Consider the following 19,838-nt stretch of genomic DNA (forward strand, 5'->3'; position numbering starts at 1 on the left):
ATTGCCAAGAAAAAGAAGAATGATGATATCAGCTTAGGACCCTGGGTGTGCCAAGCCCATACTCACCAGATGTGAGCCCCTGGGGTTCAATATGTCTGAGTGATACCATGTCTCTGATATCCCTATAATGTCTGCATTTGATGACTTAATCAGTACTTTCATATTCATCAAATTTATTTACAGTGCTCCTAGCTTTAGTGTACATGCACCTGTTCTTGCACTTAGCTACCTTGATACAGCCCTTGTATTTACTTGTTCTGTGACTACCCATAGCAAGGCTTGAAATTCCTGACATCTTTGCCTTCATTCTGCAGCATGTTTCAACAGAAGCAGTCAGTGGCACATTATCCTATAGGCAAAAACGACATCTGCCTAGGGTCCCAATCAGAGGGGGCCCCCAAAATTACTGTTTCAAAAACTCTTTGCTGTTTATTACTAATTTTTAAGTGATTTTTATCGGAAACTGAACTTTCTACCCGCCAAGGTCAATGAACTTTACTTGAAGATTAATTTGAAAAAAAAAAAAAAATATTTTTTTTTTCAATAACAGTTTTACCCATTTTGATGAAATTTTATATTTAGTTCAACAAAGCAAACAAATTAGTTTGCTTTGTTGTCACAATAAAATGAAATTGAAAATGCTCTTTATTAGTTTTTTCGGCTAAGGTAAAGAAAGCCAAAACGAGAACGACAAGAAACGCCAGATAACTTACGTGGAAAATTAGTTTCCCAACACTGGACTCTAGCGCTGCTCGCTCGGCAAACAGACAGTAGGTGTTATTGGTCTGGAGCCGAAATTGAGAAGGATATATTGATTGACAGGTAGGCGTGGCAAACGATGAATGACTACACAGTAGTCATTCAAGCTACTGTATAGTCGGTTGGCATTATAATGTGTATTTATGAGTTAAAGAACAGTGCATAATAGTTTTGTAATGAACAGCAAACAGGTAATAGTAGCGATGAATCATTTAAAGATGGAAGAAATTTGTAGGGAAAATAAAACATTGGTTGATTTTTTGATGAAAACTAAATTATTAAGTTTCGTTCTGTTCATTTTTTTGTTTTTCATTTTGTTTTTTTCTCATTATTAAAAGCAGATTTTTGGAGTTCATGAATGTTTTTACTATACTGTTGATTTAGGTTTGGTTACGTTAAAAAAGGAAAAGGTTTCTTTATTTTTTGTTATATTTCGTAACCTGACCTTAAATGTTAGGTTAGGAAATAATATAAGAAAAGAAAGAAAGATTCTATGTATATATATATGTATGTATATAGTGAATAGCTGTTGAGGTGTTGATTGACATTATGATACGTGTATATCCGCATGAGTGTCTTTAAAAATAAAAGTACAGTAATAAAAAAATAATATTTTGTTAATAAACAATTTATGCACTAGTCCACATGATTCTAAAGAAAAAAAGCTTAGGTTACCTCCTCCATTTCAGGAGGGGTTCAATCTCCCATGGGATTCAAGTGGAGGTAACCTGACATTTTTGTTCACCATTAGGGCATCTTATTGAACAAGAGAATAAAAATACAATAAAAAAAAAAAAATTTATTTTTTTATGAATGTATTTCTAAATATGACTGATTCTAAAGAAAAAATGTTAGGTTACACCCTCCACTTCAGGAGGGGTTCAAGCTTCCATGGGATTCAAGTGCAGGTAACCTGATCTTTTTTCACCATTATGGAAAGCATTCATTAGGGCAAGTTACCTTTAGTGCTTCTGAGTGCTACTAAAATGATACTAACCCGATGTTGTGTTCGCGCACCAATCAGTACATAGTTTGCCACGCCTACCTGTCAATCAATATATCATTCTCAACTTTGCTCCAGACCGATAACACCTACCGTCTGTTTACAGAGTGAGCAGCGCTAGAATGCCTTATCAGGAAACAAATTTTCCGGACAAGTTATCCGATGTTTCTCATATTGGCTTTCTTTACCTTCACCGTTTTTTCTTTAGATGGGCCCCCCAAATTCCATTTTGCCTTGGGCCCCATGAAGGTATAATGTGCCACTGGAAGCAGTGCAAGATTCCCTCTCACCACTGCCTGTGACTCTAGTTAATATATTATTCTGTGTATCCCCACCCTCGAAAGCTAGTAGCTTTCCAATCTGTCTATCACTATCTCGATGGCATCGGCAAATATTTATGCACCTCTTCTATTTAAGCATATCCCAACCTGTGAAAACAGTCTCTTCTGTTAAGAAGCGAAGACCATGCTGTGAAAAATATACATTGTGAGCCTTGCACCTTCTCTCCAGGATAAGGCTCTCAGCTTGTACTCCCTCCTATCATGTCTGGGCAGTATTGCAGATGCTTTCAAATTTAATCCTAACTCAAGACTTGCCCTAATATTGTCCTGTACTTTTTTTAAATAAGGCTCCATTTCTCTTACTCTTAATATCATTAGTGCCAATGTGCACAACAGTATTACACATACCAGTGCATGGTATCATTTTAGTTTGTAGTAAATCACTGAAATAGGTGAAATGCAGTAACTTCCTTTTTATATCAACTATGAATTATTACATAGGAAGGATTATTTTTCATTTACCTTCAAAAGTTGTTCTTCTAAACCTACATTTGCCCTGAATAAACATGGCTTTTATAGATTAAAAAAAAAAAAAAGTTCATTTTTTGTATTTCATTTTTATTATCAATTTATTATAATAAATTGATAATTATAAAATGAGCAAATTGATAATTAGCTCATTTTTTAGCTAAGTAATTTTACTTTTAGTATGGCTTTAACTAATTTAAAACTCTATGAACATAAACTTGTTAGCGTAATGTATAACTAAAAATATTTTAGGACTGAAAGCCTCTGATTATGGAAATTCACTAATCAAACAAGTTATTGCATAGCATAATTTTGGTTCATAGTAAATCACTGAAGTAGGTGAAATGGCATCATTTTTGTTGCATCTCATATTGTGAATGCCTTCACGAGTTGCCTCTATTGCATTACCTCAAATAAGCAACAGAAATGATGTTATGTACTAACTTGTTCAATTAGTGATTTGTCCATAGTATGAGAGGCTTTCAGCCCTAAAACCTTTTTAGTCTTGACTGTTGCTAACCATCAGGCATCTCTCTTATTGTGGAGTTATACTTCATAACTGGGTTTTCACTTATTGTAACACCAGGGTAACTACCCGCCCACCGATAATATGTCAAAAAGCCTTGAAACGTGTCATCTGGTTGGTGGTATCCACCGAGAATAAGTAACATTGCTCCTCTCCACTGGAAAAGCATTGCTTATTCATGGTAATACAATATCAAGGCAACTCGTTAAGGCATTCACAATATGAGATACAACAAAAATGATGCCATTTCACCTACTTTGGCGATTTATTATGAACCAAAATGATGCTTTTCACTAACTTGTTTGATTAGTGAAATTTTCGATAGTCTTTTTAGTTATTTTAATTAGAAATTTTCGATATTATCTTTTTAGTTATAGCCTTACTAAAAGTAAATTTACTTAGCTAACACACACAGGCTGACCTCAATTAACGCGATTAATTTGTCCCGCGAATGCATCACGCAAAACGGAAACACGTTAATTGAATATAATAAACAATAGAAAAAATTATAATTGGTCCTTGACCTTCAGGAATGTCCATAAAGAATTTTAAAAATACCTTTTAAATAACTTTTTAACTGTATGTAAAAGATAATGAAAATAATTATGGAATTAAATGTTTATTGCATAAAACAGCGGTTCCCAAACTGCACTGCGGAATATTTTAAATTTTTGAGGGAAACACAGTGATACTCAACATCTGTTGGACACCACACAAATTACTAGCTCGAGGTAGTTCACTGTTTCAACATTTCTTAAGTTGTTTGGACCTAACTACTTAATAAACGGAACTGTTAGATATTTCTTTTGGTCTAGGTGCACCTTGAAAAAATTACTGAGACGCTAGGGGCGCCGTGAACTGAGAAAGTTTAGAAACCTCTAACATAAAATACACAATGAAGAAACAATTTGTTACGGAAATATTTGAACTGAGTCATTTGAACAGTGTTGACTTTCTCTTTTCATCAATCAATTTCCAATAGCCAACAACTATCTTCTGTGGTCCCTGGCAAAATAAATATTGCAGAGAACCTCAAACCTTTTGTTTGAGGTTCTCTGCAATACGAAAGATTTCATCTAGTTCTTTTACTGTGATCTCCTTCGCGGAAACATTTTCATCTGGCTCATTTAAAAATTTGAATTTTTAAATGCGAGTCTGCATTGACTTTATTAGTGGGAGACAAACAAGTAACACATCTTCTTCCGATGGTTGATGGAACACACTGAGACGGGTAGCAGGCAATCATTTGTTTATTGCCCATCCGACTCATGGTAATCTTAACACGTGATTCAAATCTTTTTAAACGATCACATAAAAAAAAAAAGAAGATTGCGTTAACTGAAAATTTGCATCGTGAAAAGTGATATAATATTTTCAAATAACGGTAACTCAAAAACGCATTATGCGAGGCCTGGCTGTATATTTATATATACCAGGTGGTTATAAAATAAATTTCCATATTCAGGAGACCCTAGTGTCAAAATGGTTAGGTAAGGTGTATTTAGTGTCAGACGGCACCAGTGGTTCCCCCCATCTCCGTGTTGCTTTCATTGTGGGTGTACCAGTTTGCTGGAAATGCCAGAGGTTTAAAAGTGTATGGATATTGTATATGTGTAGTGTCATGTACCGTTGTTAATCTGGTCATTTAGCTGCTGGACCCCTGCTGAGGCCCAATTTTACCCCACCTTCGCCCATGGAGGCAGACCAGCAACCGAGTAGTTTTAGTTTCACTCTGGCAGGTCCTGCCACCTAATTTCCTGAGATTTCAGTGGCTAGGACCTAAAAAAAAAGAAATGCGCGTGCTCTTTTATATGCACGTACATACAGACAGATCCATATATATTCGATACATATATCCATTGTCGGTTTGATGATCGTTAGGTGAGGGGGATAATGCTTGCATAATAAAGGCCGAAAAAATGGGCGAACGGTAATTTTGACATAATTAAGTTATAGCCATAAGCCCATCTCCACCTATTTCTCCTGTGTATGTGGAGCATTCGCTGGCATAAAGATAGAGTGGGTGGGAAACTGAAGGCTGGGGGGGTTAAGGCAGAAATATGGGGATGATAGTGTAGGCAACCCCAGAAGTCAGTGAGGCAGGCCCATGCCTCACCAGAAGAAAGTATGGGGCACCGGGGGACCGTTCCACCACAGGGGGAGGGGCAGAAAGGCACCGGGCAAGGGAGCCCGGTGCAATCGCCAACAAGCTTCTGCAGGTGTCCAATCTGGTGTCATGTCCGAGTTGTCATCCTTGAGACCTGGGTCCTGTCCATGTTAGTCCTTTACCTTAGTGTGGTTTATTTCCTAAGCCTTCCAGTTCTCAGGAGTGTGTCTTGTTCACATAGACCCAGCTGGTGAGATGTCCAAGTTTGGTAGTCATCTCCATTTGTCTTTCATGGGACATGGGTCCCGTCCATGTTAGTCTATTTTGGTATAGTTTGTTTCCTGAGTTTTCTAATTCTTGGGGGTGTTTACTTCTGGTGTCCCAGTCTAAGTGAGCTGAAGAAAATATGTTCTTTGGTTATAATGGTTGTGGGCTGCGGCAATTTGGTTTCTCCTCCTCACGAACAGTGCCTGTGTGTAATTCGAGAAGGCTTGATACTCCTCCTTCGTGTCTAGGAGGTTATGTCCTTGTTCCTGTGGTAAGTAGTGGATTCTGGTGAGTAAAACACCACGTAGGTCTTCATAGAGCCTGCAGTCATACATGAGGTGCTGCCAGCTTTCCAGTCCCCCCCGCAAATGCAAGTTGGATCATCCTGGATCCCAAGTAGAGACGGTTTGGCATTAATTGCTCAGTGTCCAGTTAAGAGGTACGTTACTTGTAGACCTGGGAAGAACCAGTTGGGTGAGGTTGGGTAGTTTTGTTCAATATTGGGTAGAAACTTCTTTGTGATCTCTTCCTTTTGAGAGTTGCCCCACCTTTCCTGCCATGCCTGCTACAGGTGAGTTTGTATCCTCTTCTTTTCCACATTTCTGTTGCTGGTTAGGTCAATAGTGAACCCCCAGAAAAGTCTGTGGGGTACCTTTGTCTAGGTAGTACAGTAGTCCGCATTGTATGATTTCTAAGTCCAGCGGGAGAGTGCCAGCGAGCACTTGCAGGGCATGAGTGCTCACCATGCGGCAAGCGCGAGTGATGGTTAGTAGGATGGATCTGTGAATTTGGTCTGTGATACGTCTGTTTACTGCTGTTGTAGTTTTTTGAAACCATGTGCCAGATGCGTAGGTGACAATCGGAGTGAAGATAGTTTTGTAGAACAGTTGGAGGACTCGCTTTTTCAAGCCCCATTCTTTACGCGTGACCATAGCGCGTAGCGTCTTATTTTTTCACGGAGATATTTCAGATGGTTCCAAAATGACAGGTTTTGGTCCAATATCACGCCTAGGTATTTCAGTTGGTTGGAGAATTTGATTGTTTCCTGCCCAATTTTTATTTGCGGAGGCCGTCTAAGATCAAGGCGTCCCTTTAGTAGGATGGAGTTTGTTTTGTGGGGATATTTTGAATTGATTTCGGTTTGCCCATTCTTGGAGAGTGGTCAGGGTCCGATTTGCGAGGACCTCTAACGCGGCTCTTGAGTTTGCCTGTATCGTCAGAATGAGATCGTCCGCAAATGCCTGAGATTGTACTTCATGGAGACCGATGTTAAGAAAGGTGTTCAAGACAATATTCCACAGTAGTGGGCCAAGGACCAAACCTTGAGGGCAGTCCCAATGGACATGCCTGGAGAGTGTGCCATAGGGGGCGGTGACTTTGATGGTTCTGTTGCTTAGGTAACTTTTGATGGTGTTATAAGAGGTCAAAATGGTTATTTTATTTTATTTATTAACACATAACTGTATTTACATTCTCAAGATACATATTAATCAATTTATATACAAGATTTATATACAGATTTTACTTGCATACTCTTATATATACTGTAGTCTTTCTGTACATTTGATTGTGTGTGTCCTGATATGAAGGGTGGCTCCTAGACATAAGCCCATCTTCACCTATTACTCCTGTAAAAGATCAGAACCTCTGCAAAACAGGCCTGAAAAAAAGTGTTATGTCAGGCCATTTCGCCACCAGGGACTAACCAACACCTGGATCAACCATTCTCTGGTCAAAATGGTTAGAGATAGTGCTGTGAAAATCGGTGGGTATGTCATTTAGTGTATGTGGAAGCAATTTGTAGAAGAAAAAAATTAGTTCAAATTCCCGCCACCAGGGGAAAATTGGCACTGTAAACATGAGATGGAATAATTAACTTAGGATTAGATTTTAATATCAGAACTTAGAAATCTACAGATATTGTTCTATTTGCTTTCCTTCACTTGAGATGACATTCTGAAAACGGACTACGTGCAACACAGTTTCGCATAGCATCTCATTGGGGATGTTGGCTACATGCTGTTTTCAAATCAACAAGTGTCTGTATGCCGTCACGGTAAACTGTCTTTCGGGTATCTCCATAGCCAGAAATCAGAGGGATTCAGATCTGGTGATCAGGCTGGCCAGAACTGTGGAAAGTCTAGAAATGATGTGATCATTTCTGAACGTTGAACGGAGTAGTTTCTTCACTTGTCGACCAACATCGGGAGGGGCACCATCTTGCATGAACACTACGGTCTCCAAGCATTGCTTTTTTTGCAGAGTGGGAATAATTTGATCTCTTAGAAGAGTGCAGCACCATGCACTGGTTACCATATACCTTACGGGGGAGGGACATGAGGTGTAGAATCTTCCAAGAAAAATGGCCTGATTATAAAATCTGCTGTGAATCCACACCATACTGTAACACAGCATTTCCCAAACTTTTTTTAATCACGGAACACTTTTCATCTCACAATATATTTACAGAACACTTACGAAACACAAGTTTAGCAAAAGCCAAAGAACTATTTGCTAATATTTTATTGCATACGACGTACTATGCATAAGTAGCATCTTTATTTCCAACATATGTAAGCCGAAATTCAAATAACTGTCATCATACTTCTGTTTTCGTCTTTTATTTGTTGGTTCTTGTTTTTTCACTTTTTTATTTTTTGAGAACAAAAGGCTGCGATTGTTCATCCTCACTTTGAAGTGTAACAATATTGTCATTTTCATTGACTACACTTACAATAATAGAAATACTTGCTTCTCGTTTTAAAGTTCCTTTTTTCGACCACAAATCCACTGTCATTTATTTTAATAATAATATTCTGAAATATTGATTATCAAAAAAAATACTGAAATTATTAAAAAAAATTTATACAAGGAAGTGAGTTTTTAGTTATATCAGTTCGTTGGTTAATGCCTCGTTATATCAGTTATATCAGTACACACTCAAGCAGATCTACATCCTTCCTAAAATGAGGCCTCCAGACCTGTACGCAGTACTCAAGGCGTGACTTGACCACTGCCTTATACAGAGGGACAATCACCTCCTTTTCCCTGCTAGCAAAATTCCTATATATCATTGACAAAACCCCATGACCTGCCCTGGCAGCCTGTCTGCATTGCTCAGAAAACTTCATATCTGACTGCACAATTACTCCCAGGTCTCTTTCATTTTCTACCACCTTAAGTGTAGTACTACACAGTTGGTACTTTTCTCTGGGGTTACTTCTATCCATATGCAGTACTTTAGGCGCCTCCGTAGCCAGGTGGGAAGGAGCAGCAGTGCGTAGCACACGCTTCTTGATTAGACCGGGGTTCGAGCCCGTCACCACCAAATACGGAGGATGCGGAAAGGTCATTCAGGGAATGACCACCGCATATCCCGGAGCAATATGGCCTTAGTTGCTAATGCTCCTAAAAACCAAATAACAACAACAACAACAACATGCAGTACTTTGCATTTGTCAATGTTAAACTTTACAGACCTGTTAGTTTAACTTCTGTTCCAGGGAAATTAATAGAGTCACTGGCTAAGAAAGAGATGTAGGATCATCTAGACAAGACTTCAGACACAGCATGTCTTTCTTAAGGGGAAGGAAGTCTTGTCTGACAAATTTTTATTGGATACTACGATGAGATCACAAAGATATTGGATGCAGAGAAGCAGCTTTTGATACTGTGGCACATGGAAAACTATTGTACAAATTGGAGCAGTATGGTGTTAAGGGCAAGTTGCTACAATGGATAAAAGGATGGTTGAGTGGGAGAAGACCGAGTGGTTATCGGTGGACACTGCTCTTCATGGACTAATGTTATTAGTGCAGTCCCCAGGGTTCAGTGTTGAGCCCATTGTTGTTTTTGGTATTGATCAATGGCATTGATGAAGGTATATCAGGTTTAATGTCTAAGTTTACAGATGATACGATGGTTGGCAAGGTTTTTAATGACAGTAATGATAGTACGCTACTACAACAGGATCTGGAAAAGTTGAGCAGATGGGCTGAGAGGTGGCAACTGAAGTTTAACATTGACAAATGTAAAGTTCTGCATATGGGTTGCAGTAACCCCAGAGTAATGAATCAACTGGGTGGTACTACACACAGGGTAATGTAGAATGAAAAGGACCTGAGAGTAATTGTTCAGTCAGATATGAAGTTTTCTGAGCAGTGCAAAAAGGCTGCAAGAGTAGCTCGTGTCTTGTCAGTGATATACAAGAATTTTGCTAACAGGGATAATGGGGGTGATTGTTCCCTTGTATAAGGCAACAGTCAGGCCACACCTTGAGTACCGTATACAGGTCTGGAGGCATCATTTTAGGAAAGATGTGGTGCTGCTGGAACGAGTACAGGGAAGGGCATAGAGATTGGTGAGTGGAACAAAGGGTTGGTGTTACCAAAAAAGGCTGAAGGTCTGCAAACTGCAGCTTCTGGAGACTAGGCACCTGTGAGTGATCTAATTGAGGTGTATAAGGCCGTGAATGGATTGACAAGCTCAATGCTAATGGGATTCTTCCTCCTGTTCAGATTACTCACCTGAGGAGGTATAAATTCAAATTCAGGAAAGACAATTGTAGATTAAATGTGCGAAAATTTGCCTTTAGCCAGCGGGTGGTTGATGGTTGGAATAAATGTCCATCTGTTGTACACCAATGTTAAGAATGTAGTTAATAAATTTAATGAGCTTGAATTGCTAGTCAAATCAGGGACGTGGTGTCACACAGACATAAGCAGTGCAGAATTGGAATTTCGGAAGTACATATGTGTACAGAAAGGATAGACAGCACAGGAAGGGTTATGCTGTCAGTTTAGAAACACATAAAATCTAAAGAAGTGCATCCAAATTGATGTTGGTGGACAGTGCAATGTTGAGTCTGTTTGGTGTGACATAAGCACTCGGAAAGTAAAAATGAGAGTAGGTGTGTGTGTTATAGGCCTAATGAATCTGAGTATAATGAGCAATTGTGCAGAGAAATAGTGTGCCAGTAAATCAGAATGTCTTATAATGGGGGATTTTAATTTTTCAGATATTGACTGGAACTTGTGGTTTGGTCTCTCGCACACTAGCAAGACTTTTTTTTGTATTTATTGGATGGCTGTTTTTCTACAGCAGCATGTTCGAGAGGCAACCAGAGGGAGTAATACTCTTTATCTGATTATCAGCAGTGATTATTCATGCATTAAGAATTTACAGATAAAGGAACCACTGGGTGACAGTGATCACAATATACTGATGTGGGAATTGCTTAAAGATGTAGCTACCATCAAGGCTAAAGGGAAGGGCTTTTGCTTTCGTAAAGGTGACTATAGGGGTCTCAAACAGTTTTTAAATTCTGTACAATGGAATCAACTGATGATGTTACCAATGTTGAATTCTAAATGGGAAGCCTTCAGGGAGTTAATTTTGGAGGCTACGAGGCTTTTCATTTCAATTAAGAAATACTGTTCAAGATTTAGGCCTAAATGGATGTCAGATGAATTAATGAGTCGTGGCAGAGAAGAAAAATGTATGGGATGCATATAAAGTATCAGGTGACGCAGAAGCCTATGGCAGATATAAACTAGTCTGTAATCAAGTCACAAAGGAGGTTAGGCAGGCAAAGGCAGATTACGAGAAATATTTGGCAAATGATGCAAAGAAAAACAGCAAAGAGTTCTTTACTTATGTAAACTCCAAAAGGAAAGGGATGAATTAGTTTGGACCACTTAACCTAGATGGGTTGACTATTGGTGATCATGCTCAAGTAACTGATAAATTGAATGAGTATTTTGCATCTACATTCATGCATGAGAAGTTATTCAATGAGGGTAATGCCAGAAGTTTATCAAACTAACAGGGAGCTAAGTGATTTTGTAAAAATTACTGAGAGCAAAGTGGAGGAGAAATTGTTGAAGTTAAACGTTAGGAAGGCACCTGGGGTGGACAAGATCTATCCAGTTATATTAAAGGAGGCAGCAAACCCTTAGCCATAATTATGAGAGCTTCCTTTGAATAATAACTCAGGGGAGGTCCCCATGGATTGGAGGAGTGCAAATATCACCAATTCACAAAGGGGGTTCAAAAGGTGACAAGTAATTACAGTCCAGTTCCGGGTAAAATAATGGAGTCACTGGTTAAAGAAGCATTGCAGGATCATCTAGACAAGACTGCAGTAATAGTTAAGCCACAGCATGGGTTCGTTAATGGGAGGTCTTGTCTGACCAATTTGATTGGATACTATGATGTGGTCACAAAGGAACTGAATGCCAAAAATAATTTTGAAATCATATACTTGGATTTCAGGAAAGCTTTTGATACTGTTGCACATGGAAGACTGCTGTACAAATTGGATAGATATGGCATTAAGGGTAGGTTGCTGCAATAGATAAAGGGATTGTTGAGTGGGAGACGACAGAGTTGTAATCAATGGACACTGCTCTTCGTGGACAAATGTTATTAGTGGAATTCGCATGGTTCGGTGTTGGGCATATTGTTATTTTGTATATTTCTCAATGATATTGATGAAGGTATATCAGGTTTAATGTCCAAGTTTGCACATGATACAAAGGTTGGCAGGGTTGTTAATGACAATAAAGGCAGTATGCTACTCCAACTGGATGTAGATAAGTTAGGAAAATGGGCTGAGAAGTGACAACTGAAGTTTAACATTTACAAATGCAAAGTACCATATATGGGTAGCAGTAATCCAAGAGAAAAGTACCAACTGTGTGGTACTACACTCAGGAAAGTGGAAAGCAAAAAGACCGGTGGGGTAATTGTGCAGTCAAATATGAAGTTCGCTGAGCAGTGTAGATGGACTGCCAGGGCAGGTCATGGAGTCTTGTCAATGGTATGTAGGAATTTTGCTAGCAGGGCCAGGGAGGTGATTATCCCGTTATACAAAGCAATGGTCAGGCCACACCTACAGTACTATGTACAGGTCTGGAAACCCCACTTTAGGAAGGATGTAGAGCTGCTTGTACGAATACAGAGAAGGGCAACAAGATTAGTGAATGGAACGAAGAGTTGGTCTTATGAAGAAAGGCTTAAGTTCTGCAAATCGCAGCGCCTGGAGAGCAGGCACCTACGAGGTGATCTGACTGAAGTGTATAAGGCCTTGAATGGGTTGAGCAAGCTGGATGCTGATGGAATTCTTCCTCTTGTTCAGATTAAGAATCTGAGGGGGCATTAATTCAAATTGAGGAAAGACAGTTGTAGAATAGATGTTCGGAAATTTGCCTTTAGCAGTGGGTTGGTGGAACAGACTTCCATCTTTCGTTGTGGAAGTTGATAGCCTAAATAAATTTACGGATGAGCTGGACAGGTATTTGGAATAAACAGAAGGGTGAAATGGGAGCCCTTTTTCTTTTTTTTTTTTTTTTTTGTTAATGGCTGATGCTGCATAAGCTTGCTTTCTTGCATTGTATGCCTCTTCTAATGCTAATTATCATGTCGACTTGCATTAAGAAATGGAAAAAAAAAACAATTTGAAGCTTAGCCATGTTATTGTTCCAAATTTTATGGGGGGGGAGCTTACTGTGAACTAAGATAAAAGTTGTAGTTGATGTTGGGAGAGTAGAACAAAAAAAAATTAAATATTTGAAGGAAATAAAGTAATTCAAAAATTATTAATTTTCAAAATATCTAGAATAATGATTATTATTGAAAAAATTGACTATAATAACAGTTATTGAAATGAAACACTAATTTGTTCATTTTCATAAAACTGATATTTATTTAATTTCTGTTAGCAGCTATACATAAAATGAAAAGGAGCAAGACAAATTTTCATTCTTGATTGACTTATCTCTTCTTGATTAGCATTAGTTGAGGCATATGATGCAAGAAAGCAAACTTATACAGCATCAGCAAAAAAAAAAAAAAAAAAAAAAAATCCCATTTCACCCCTCTATTTGTTAAAAATGCCTGTCCAGCTCAGCCTTAAATTTATTTAGGCTGTCAACTACCGTAACAAAAGATGGAAGTCTGTTCCATCAATCAACCACCCGCTGGCTAAAGGAAAACTTCCACACGTCCATTTTACAACTGTCTTTCCTCAGTTTGAATCTATGCCCCTCTCAGGTTCTTAATCCATGCAAGAGGAAGAGGAAGAATCCCATCATCATTCAGCTTGTTCAACCTATTCAAGGCCATATACACCTGAATCAGACCACCTGGCAGGTGTCTACTCTCAAGGTGCTGCAATTTGCAGAACTTAACTCTTTCTTGGTAAGAGCACCCCTTTGTTCCCCTCAACAATCTTGTTGCCGTTCTTTGTACTCGTTCTAGCAACTCTACGTTCTTCCTAAAATGAGGCCTCCAGACCTGTACTCAGTACTCTAGGTGTGGCCTGACCATTGCCTTGTACAATGGGATAATCACCTCCCTGTCCCTGCTAGCAAAATTCCTATATATCGTTGACAATTCTTATTTTTCATCTCTGATTATCGAACCAGTTGAAGGAAATTAGAAAAGTAACGTAATAATTTAGCATGATCTGGTGAACACAAAGCTAAGTGAGTCTAGGAAGGTTGAAAGTTTGGAGACAAAAGGGCACCAGTTGGGACATCCTCTGGAGTCTATGCACGGCTATCAATACCACATACAGTTTAAAAATAACTGCTGACATTCTACTGCTTGATGAATATTAGACAGTTAAATTGGTTCTCATTCAATTCGTTTTGCAATTCAATCCATCTGGTAGCAACCTGGCTGTTAGTTTCTGTGGTGTCGTATATATATTTATCACAATGATCTATTAGTATTTAATGATGAACCTCTTCTCGTTTGTCAAAAAAGTGTTAACCTGGATTGTTATGAAAGCAACTTTCAGCAGCTCATGCTTTTCTCTACTTCTGTACATTGCTGTTCAGTGACCAAAGAATTTATTACTGTCAAGAGAAATATTTTTATGAAAAATATAAATTGAGGGATTATACAAATAAATAAAATAAGTTTGTATCTGTTAAAAACAGGTTTGGCTACATAAATTATGTACGACAATCGACAATGCAAAACTTTTCTTTAGCTCTGTGATGCAGTATTTTCAACCTAGTAGTCATGCTCTGGGATAGGGGTTTTTAACTGTCTCCCAGAAAATTTATTACAATTGGTTTCTCACTGGATAAAATTCTAAACTGTAGAAATTGTTATAATGAGGTTAAATGGTAATGGGAGGTTTCCTATTTTTTTTTTTTTTTTTTTTTTTGGCTGATGTATAAGAATGCTTTCTTACATCATTTGCCACTGCTGATGCTAATAATTAATATTATGAATTAAAATTATTAATTGCTTATTAATTAAATATACCTTTAATGCAGGGAGTGCCTGTAGGTACAAATCTACAGGCACTCCCTGAATTATGGCCATGCAAATTACATTTTTCTGATATGACCACTGAAAAATACAAAATTTGATATTTTCCCCGCATTGCATCCTGCAGTACAAACCTAGTTGGCATACTTTATGGATTCCATGCTATGCAAAATTCATAGCACACACAATAAGTTTTTGGGTATTTACATGTACACCAGTATTTACACCAGTTGGTATTTTGCCCTTCTAAACAGCAAAATACCCACAGCTGGTGATTTTGTCTTTCTAAACAGCAAAATACCCATAACTAGTGATAGTATATACCTAAACAAATGCTGCCTATCATTTGCTCATTGCTGCAGAGTCGTCACACACATCTTGTGCCTTGATTATACCAAGTCATGGTCAGGCATACTCTTTGCACATGTTGTCACGTACTTTGCCTCTACACACTTGTTTAGTTAACAGTTTATCTTCACTGCAGGTAGTTGTTTTTGTGTTTAACTCTGCTACGATTGATAGTTTAGTTTAAATTGCAGTTTTGTGGCCCCTCAAAAAGATGAGAAAATGTCAAAGAATAGGAAATGCAATGTGGATTTTTGTGTGCTATGCATTGTGCAATAAGTGAAATTTGGTTTCATGTGTCTTGAGCGAAAATTCTCTGTAATGATAACATTACAGAGAATTTTTGTTAAATGCTCTTGAAGTTTGGCCAGCCAAACTTCAAGACCATTTCACACTCCTTGAGACATTATTCTTTGCAATAAGATATGCTACTTTGTTGGAGGCATTGGTGAGACTGATCAAGCCTTGTGCCCTTGAAATGTTTGAAGTTTTTCTTGGGAAAACAACAGAGAAAACAGATTGCTGAAATACCTCTGTCAAATGATGTCATCAGATATTGAATTTTGGATATGTCATCTGATATCTTGGATTAGGGGCTCACATCTGGTGAGTATGGGCTTGGCACACCCAGGGTCCTGAGCTGGATATCATCATTCTTCTCTTTCTTGGTGATTCCTTTCTACACTCTCTCTCTCTCTCTCTCTCTCTCTCTCTCTCTCTCTCTCTCTCTCTCTCTCTCTCTCTCTCAGGGTAATAGGGAAATTTTTTTTTTCTTGCCTGGTGCAGCATAAGCCTCAGGCTTCCTTGCACCATATGGCTAATAATAATAATAAACTTATGGAGGAACTCAAAGAATTGACACTGCCCTTTGGATTTCAGTTGGATGAAAGTACCTGATGAGGCTCAATGCAGTCAATCCTTGGCCTTTGTGAGATATGCCACCGAAATGTTTATCAAAGAAGAGTTTTTGTTCTGTGAACCCTGTTGGCTACCACAAAAGTTGCTGATGGGTACTAGCTAATTGATGAGTTCTTTTCAAAAAAATATGGTGAACTGGAAGGCAAAACTGGGCTTCATATGCACTGATGGTGTACCGTCCATGTTGGGGAAGATATCTGGCTTTAATGCAGGTGGAGGCCCCACAGGTGGTTGTGGTAATCCGTTGTTTTCTACATTGTCATGCATTGGCACCACAGACTTTTCAAAATAATCTGCTGAGAAGTTGGAGCTGCTCATGAAGTATTGCTTTCTTATACAGACGTATGCTGGCTGCCACATGGAGGAGTCTTCACTTGTGTTATGGAACTTAGAATGGAAATGGCCATGTTTCTTTAAGAAAAAGAAAGCAAACTGTGTGAAAAGTTTGAAACCCCAAGGTTCATTGTGTAATTGGTCTATCTTGCAGATATATTCTCACATTTGAATTACCTTAACATTTCACTTCAAGGGTCAAAATGACTATTCTGGATGCAAATGAGAATATTGCTGACTTCCAACAAAAATTGGTATCTTTGGAAGAGATGCATGGTGAAGGACAGTTATCCAAATTTTCCTTCTCTGGAAAACTTTTTTTGCTCTGGAGAGGGCTTGTTAGAAATGATCTCAGGTTGGATTCAAGGCAATATTTTGATGCATCTGGAAAATCTTATGGGACTGTTTTGATAAATACTGCCAATTTTGTCAGCTTTGTTCAAGACATTAAAAATAACTAGTGGATTTGAAATCCTTTCATCTTTTAATTTGGACTCGATGGGTGATGCTTACATGCAGAAGGACAACCTCATAGATTTGCAGAGCAAAACTTTTCCGAAACAAAGACTTTAATCAAAATCTTGATGAATTTTGATGCATCACAAATAGAAGCCTACTGAGTTTTGACAAAGAAAGCTCTTTCAGCATTCTTCATTATGAAGACAAAGGCTAGAAATCAGTTGGATGCCAGGCATTGATATGCACCTAGCATTGTCCAAGACTGTCCTTCAAATTTCACTCCTTACTGACCAAAAGCAGCAATCTCAATTAAGGTGGTTTTGAAGAACTTTTTAATTTATTTACTTTTGTATTTTTGTGAACATGAGTAACCAGCTAGAAATCTCTTCATCTTAATTATGTCTTGATTGGTTCATTGGTTAATTTAGGGAAGGACAGAACCTCACTCTCACCTCCACTTTCAGGGGAGGTGAGAGTGAGGGTAAAATAAGTTGAGGATCTATGTTTAGCTGTTATTATTCACACTATTCATCCTTTAACCTTAGAAATTTTGTCAGCTTTGTTTGTACATAATTCTCCATTATGGGTTTAGTAATTACAGCCTATTGCTCAGCTTGCAAAATTTTTCTATTCTAAGTTTTAAAAAAAAATTGAATAATATTGACTATCAGTCATGATTGGTAGTAATCAATTTGAGATATATATCAGTTTTATCAACAAACTACCCAATTTTATCATAGCATGAATTTAATTGAGGTTTCTTCTTGGAAGCTATGGAAACTTTTTCCATGGTTATATTTAATCTATAATTGAAACTATTAGTGTTTTTCAGTGATTTTTTTTTTTTATTATTATTATTATTTTTAATGTTTAGAAATGATGATTGGTAAAGTATCTGGAAGTGAATGATGTGTGAAAATTGTGGTATTGACAGTGTTGCTTTGCTGCTACACCAGAACACTGCATAATCTTTCTCATTAATATTATACAGCTCTACCATACAGTATTTGGCTTTAAACAAATCTTACAGGGAATTAATTCCAATATTATCATGTTTATGAATTTGCTGCACAAAAAAAAAAATATTAAATAAATAAAATAAAATCAATCTAAACAAACCAAACCAAACCTATTGTGTATTTAATGGAATTTCAAAGCATTTTCACCTGAATTTTGTTTTCTTTTAATAGCTGAAGATCAAGCTTACGTTACATTTGCCACCAATGACACATATTCTTTAGGTGCACTAGTGGTAGCACATTCACTGAAAAAAGTCAATACAAGTAGAAAATTAGTAGTGATGATTACCCCTGAAGTAACAGAAGTGATGAGGTATGTTTACTTTTATTAGTATTCCTGATATTTTATTACATCATAGAATTTCAAAATATAGGGCTTAAGTTTTAAAGTGTGCTTAAAATGATAACACTAGTTTACAAATTTAAGTTTGTTTACTGGGGTTTGAATTTCAATAGGTCCTACTGCCGAAATATGTTGCTGTGATTTCAAATATGACTTAGATTTTTTTCTATCACATCCAGATACATCACAATTTAAGAAATAAAAAAGTATTGTTTTTTTACAAAAGTATATAACTTTATTGTATTTAGTAATGACAAATTGATAGGATTACATTTTCATATATCAAAAAATACATAAATACCAACAAGTATTAATCAAAATTCTGAAACTTTCATTAATCAGACCTTCGTCTCTTTGTTTGAAAAGAAACTTTAATCATTTTTCTTTTATGTACAGTGCCAGGTTTCTCTCTTTTTAAACACAAGCAGTAATCGGCCATCCTGCTTGTATTCCACCTTCCCTGGTACCTCTGCTCCATTTCCTTTGTCCTGATGGAATCTCTCCCCTTGTTCTTCACTCATCTGTGCAAGATTTTCGAGGAAAAAATCAAGATGGGCATGCAAAAAGTGAATTTTGCTGCTCATATTTAAACCTAAATTGCGAAGCTTTTCGAGCATATTTTGAACAATTTTCTCATAATCCTGTGATTTATGATTTACTAGAAAGTTTTCCATTACACTTTTAAAAGCAATCCAGGCTTCCCTTTCAACATCAGTCATAGTAGTTTCAAACTGATTGTCTAAAACCAATTTTCTAATTTGGGGACCAATGAAGATACCCTCCTTCCTTAAGTTTTGCGTCAGGTAAACCAGGAAATTTACTGCAAAGGTACTTTAAAGCAATTGCATATCGTAATTGGCTTGTTTCTAATTCTTCAGTTTCATTTTCTGCTTACACCAAAGCTTGCAACAATTGTAAAGTTACAATTGTTATTAATCAGTCCAAACTAGAGTTTGAACAGGCTAAGAGTAGAAAACTTGCTTCTTGCCCTAATGGTAGCCGAGCATTCTGGTCTCTTGCCAAAGCTATTGGCTGCAACTTTCGCCCATCTCTGCTCCCACCTCTGTCCAAACAAGATGGTTCTGTTGTCACTTCAGCCAAGGATAAAGCTGACCTGCTAGCATCCCATTTTTCTTCCAGTTCATGTATTAATGATCTTGGTAAAACACCTCCCACCATTCCCAACACGCTCCATTCAATGCCTCCTGTGGTCTTCCGTCAAAAGGATATCAGAAGGATTTTGATGAATCTTGATGCTAAGAAAGCCCCAGGTCCTAATGGTCTTTCTCCACTTGTTCTCAAAACCTGTGCTCCTGAACTTACTCCTATTCTTTGCCGCCTTTTTTCACTTTCTTATTCCAAAGGTGTTTTTCCTTCTGCTTGGAAATTTGCTCATATCCAGCCAGTTCCTAAAAAGGGTGACAAATCCCTCCCATCCAATTATCGTCCCATTGCAATTACTTCTACTCTTTCTAAAGTAATGGAGAAACCTTCCGTCTGATCAACGATCGCCAGTATGGATTCCGTCAGTGTCGATCCACTGGTGATATTCTGGCTTATGTTACCCATTTATGAACTAATTCAATGGAAAGGTTCGGTGAAACACAAGTAGTTGCTCTTGACATTTCAAAGGCTTTTGATCGTGTTTGGCATAAAGGTCTTCTA

General features: G+C 37.7%; 1 protein-coding gene across 1 annotated transcript in view; it reads left to right on the forward strand.

Annotated features, from left to right (window-relative positions):
- Gyg (glycogenin 1) overlaps positions 1-19,838 on the forward strand; it is a 153,231-nt gene that overhangs the window by 48,452 nt on the left and 84,941 nt on the right. Inside the window, exon 2 of the mRNA XM_090381883.1 lies at positions 18,002-18,143. Coding sequence (XP_090238009.1) covers positions 18,002-18,143 — 142 coding nt within the window. The remainder of the gene's footprint in view (positions 1-18,001; positions 18,144-19,838) is intronic.

This window comes from Mastigoproctus giganteus, chromosome 9, assembly GCF_048544385.1.
Source record: "Mastigoproctus giganteus isolate SK-2022 chromosome 9, ASM4854438v1, whole genome shotgun sequence".
Taxonomy (NCBI): domain Eukaryota; kingdom Metazoa; phylum Arthropoda; class Arachnida; order Uropygi; family Thelyphonidae; genus Mastigoproctus; species Mastigoproctus giganteus.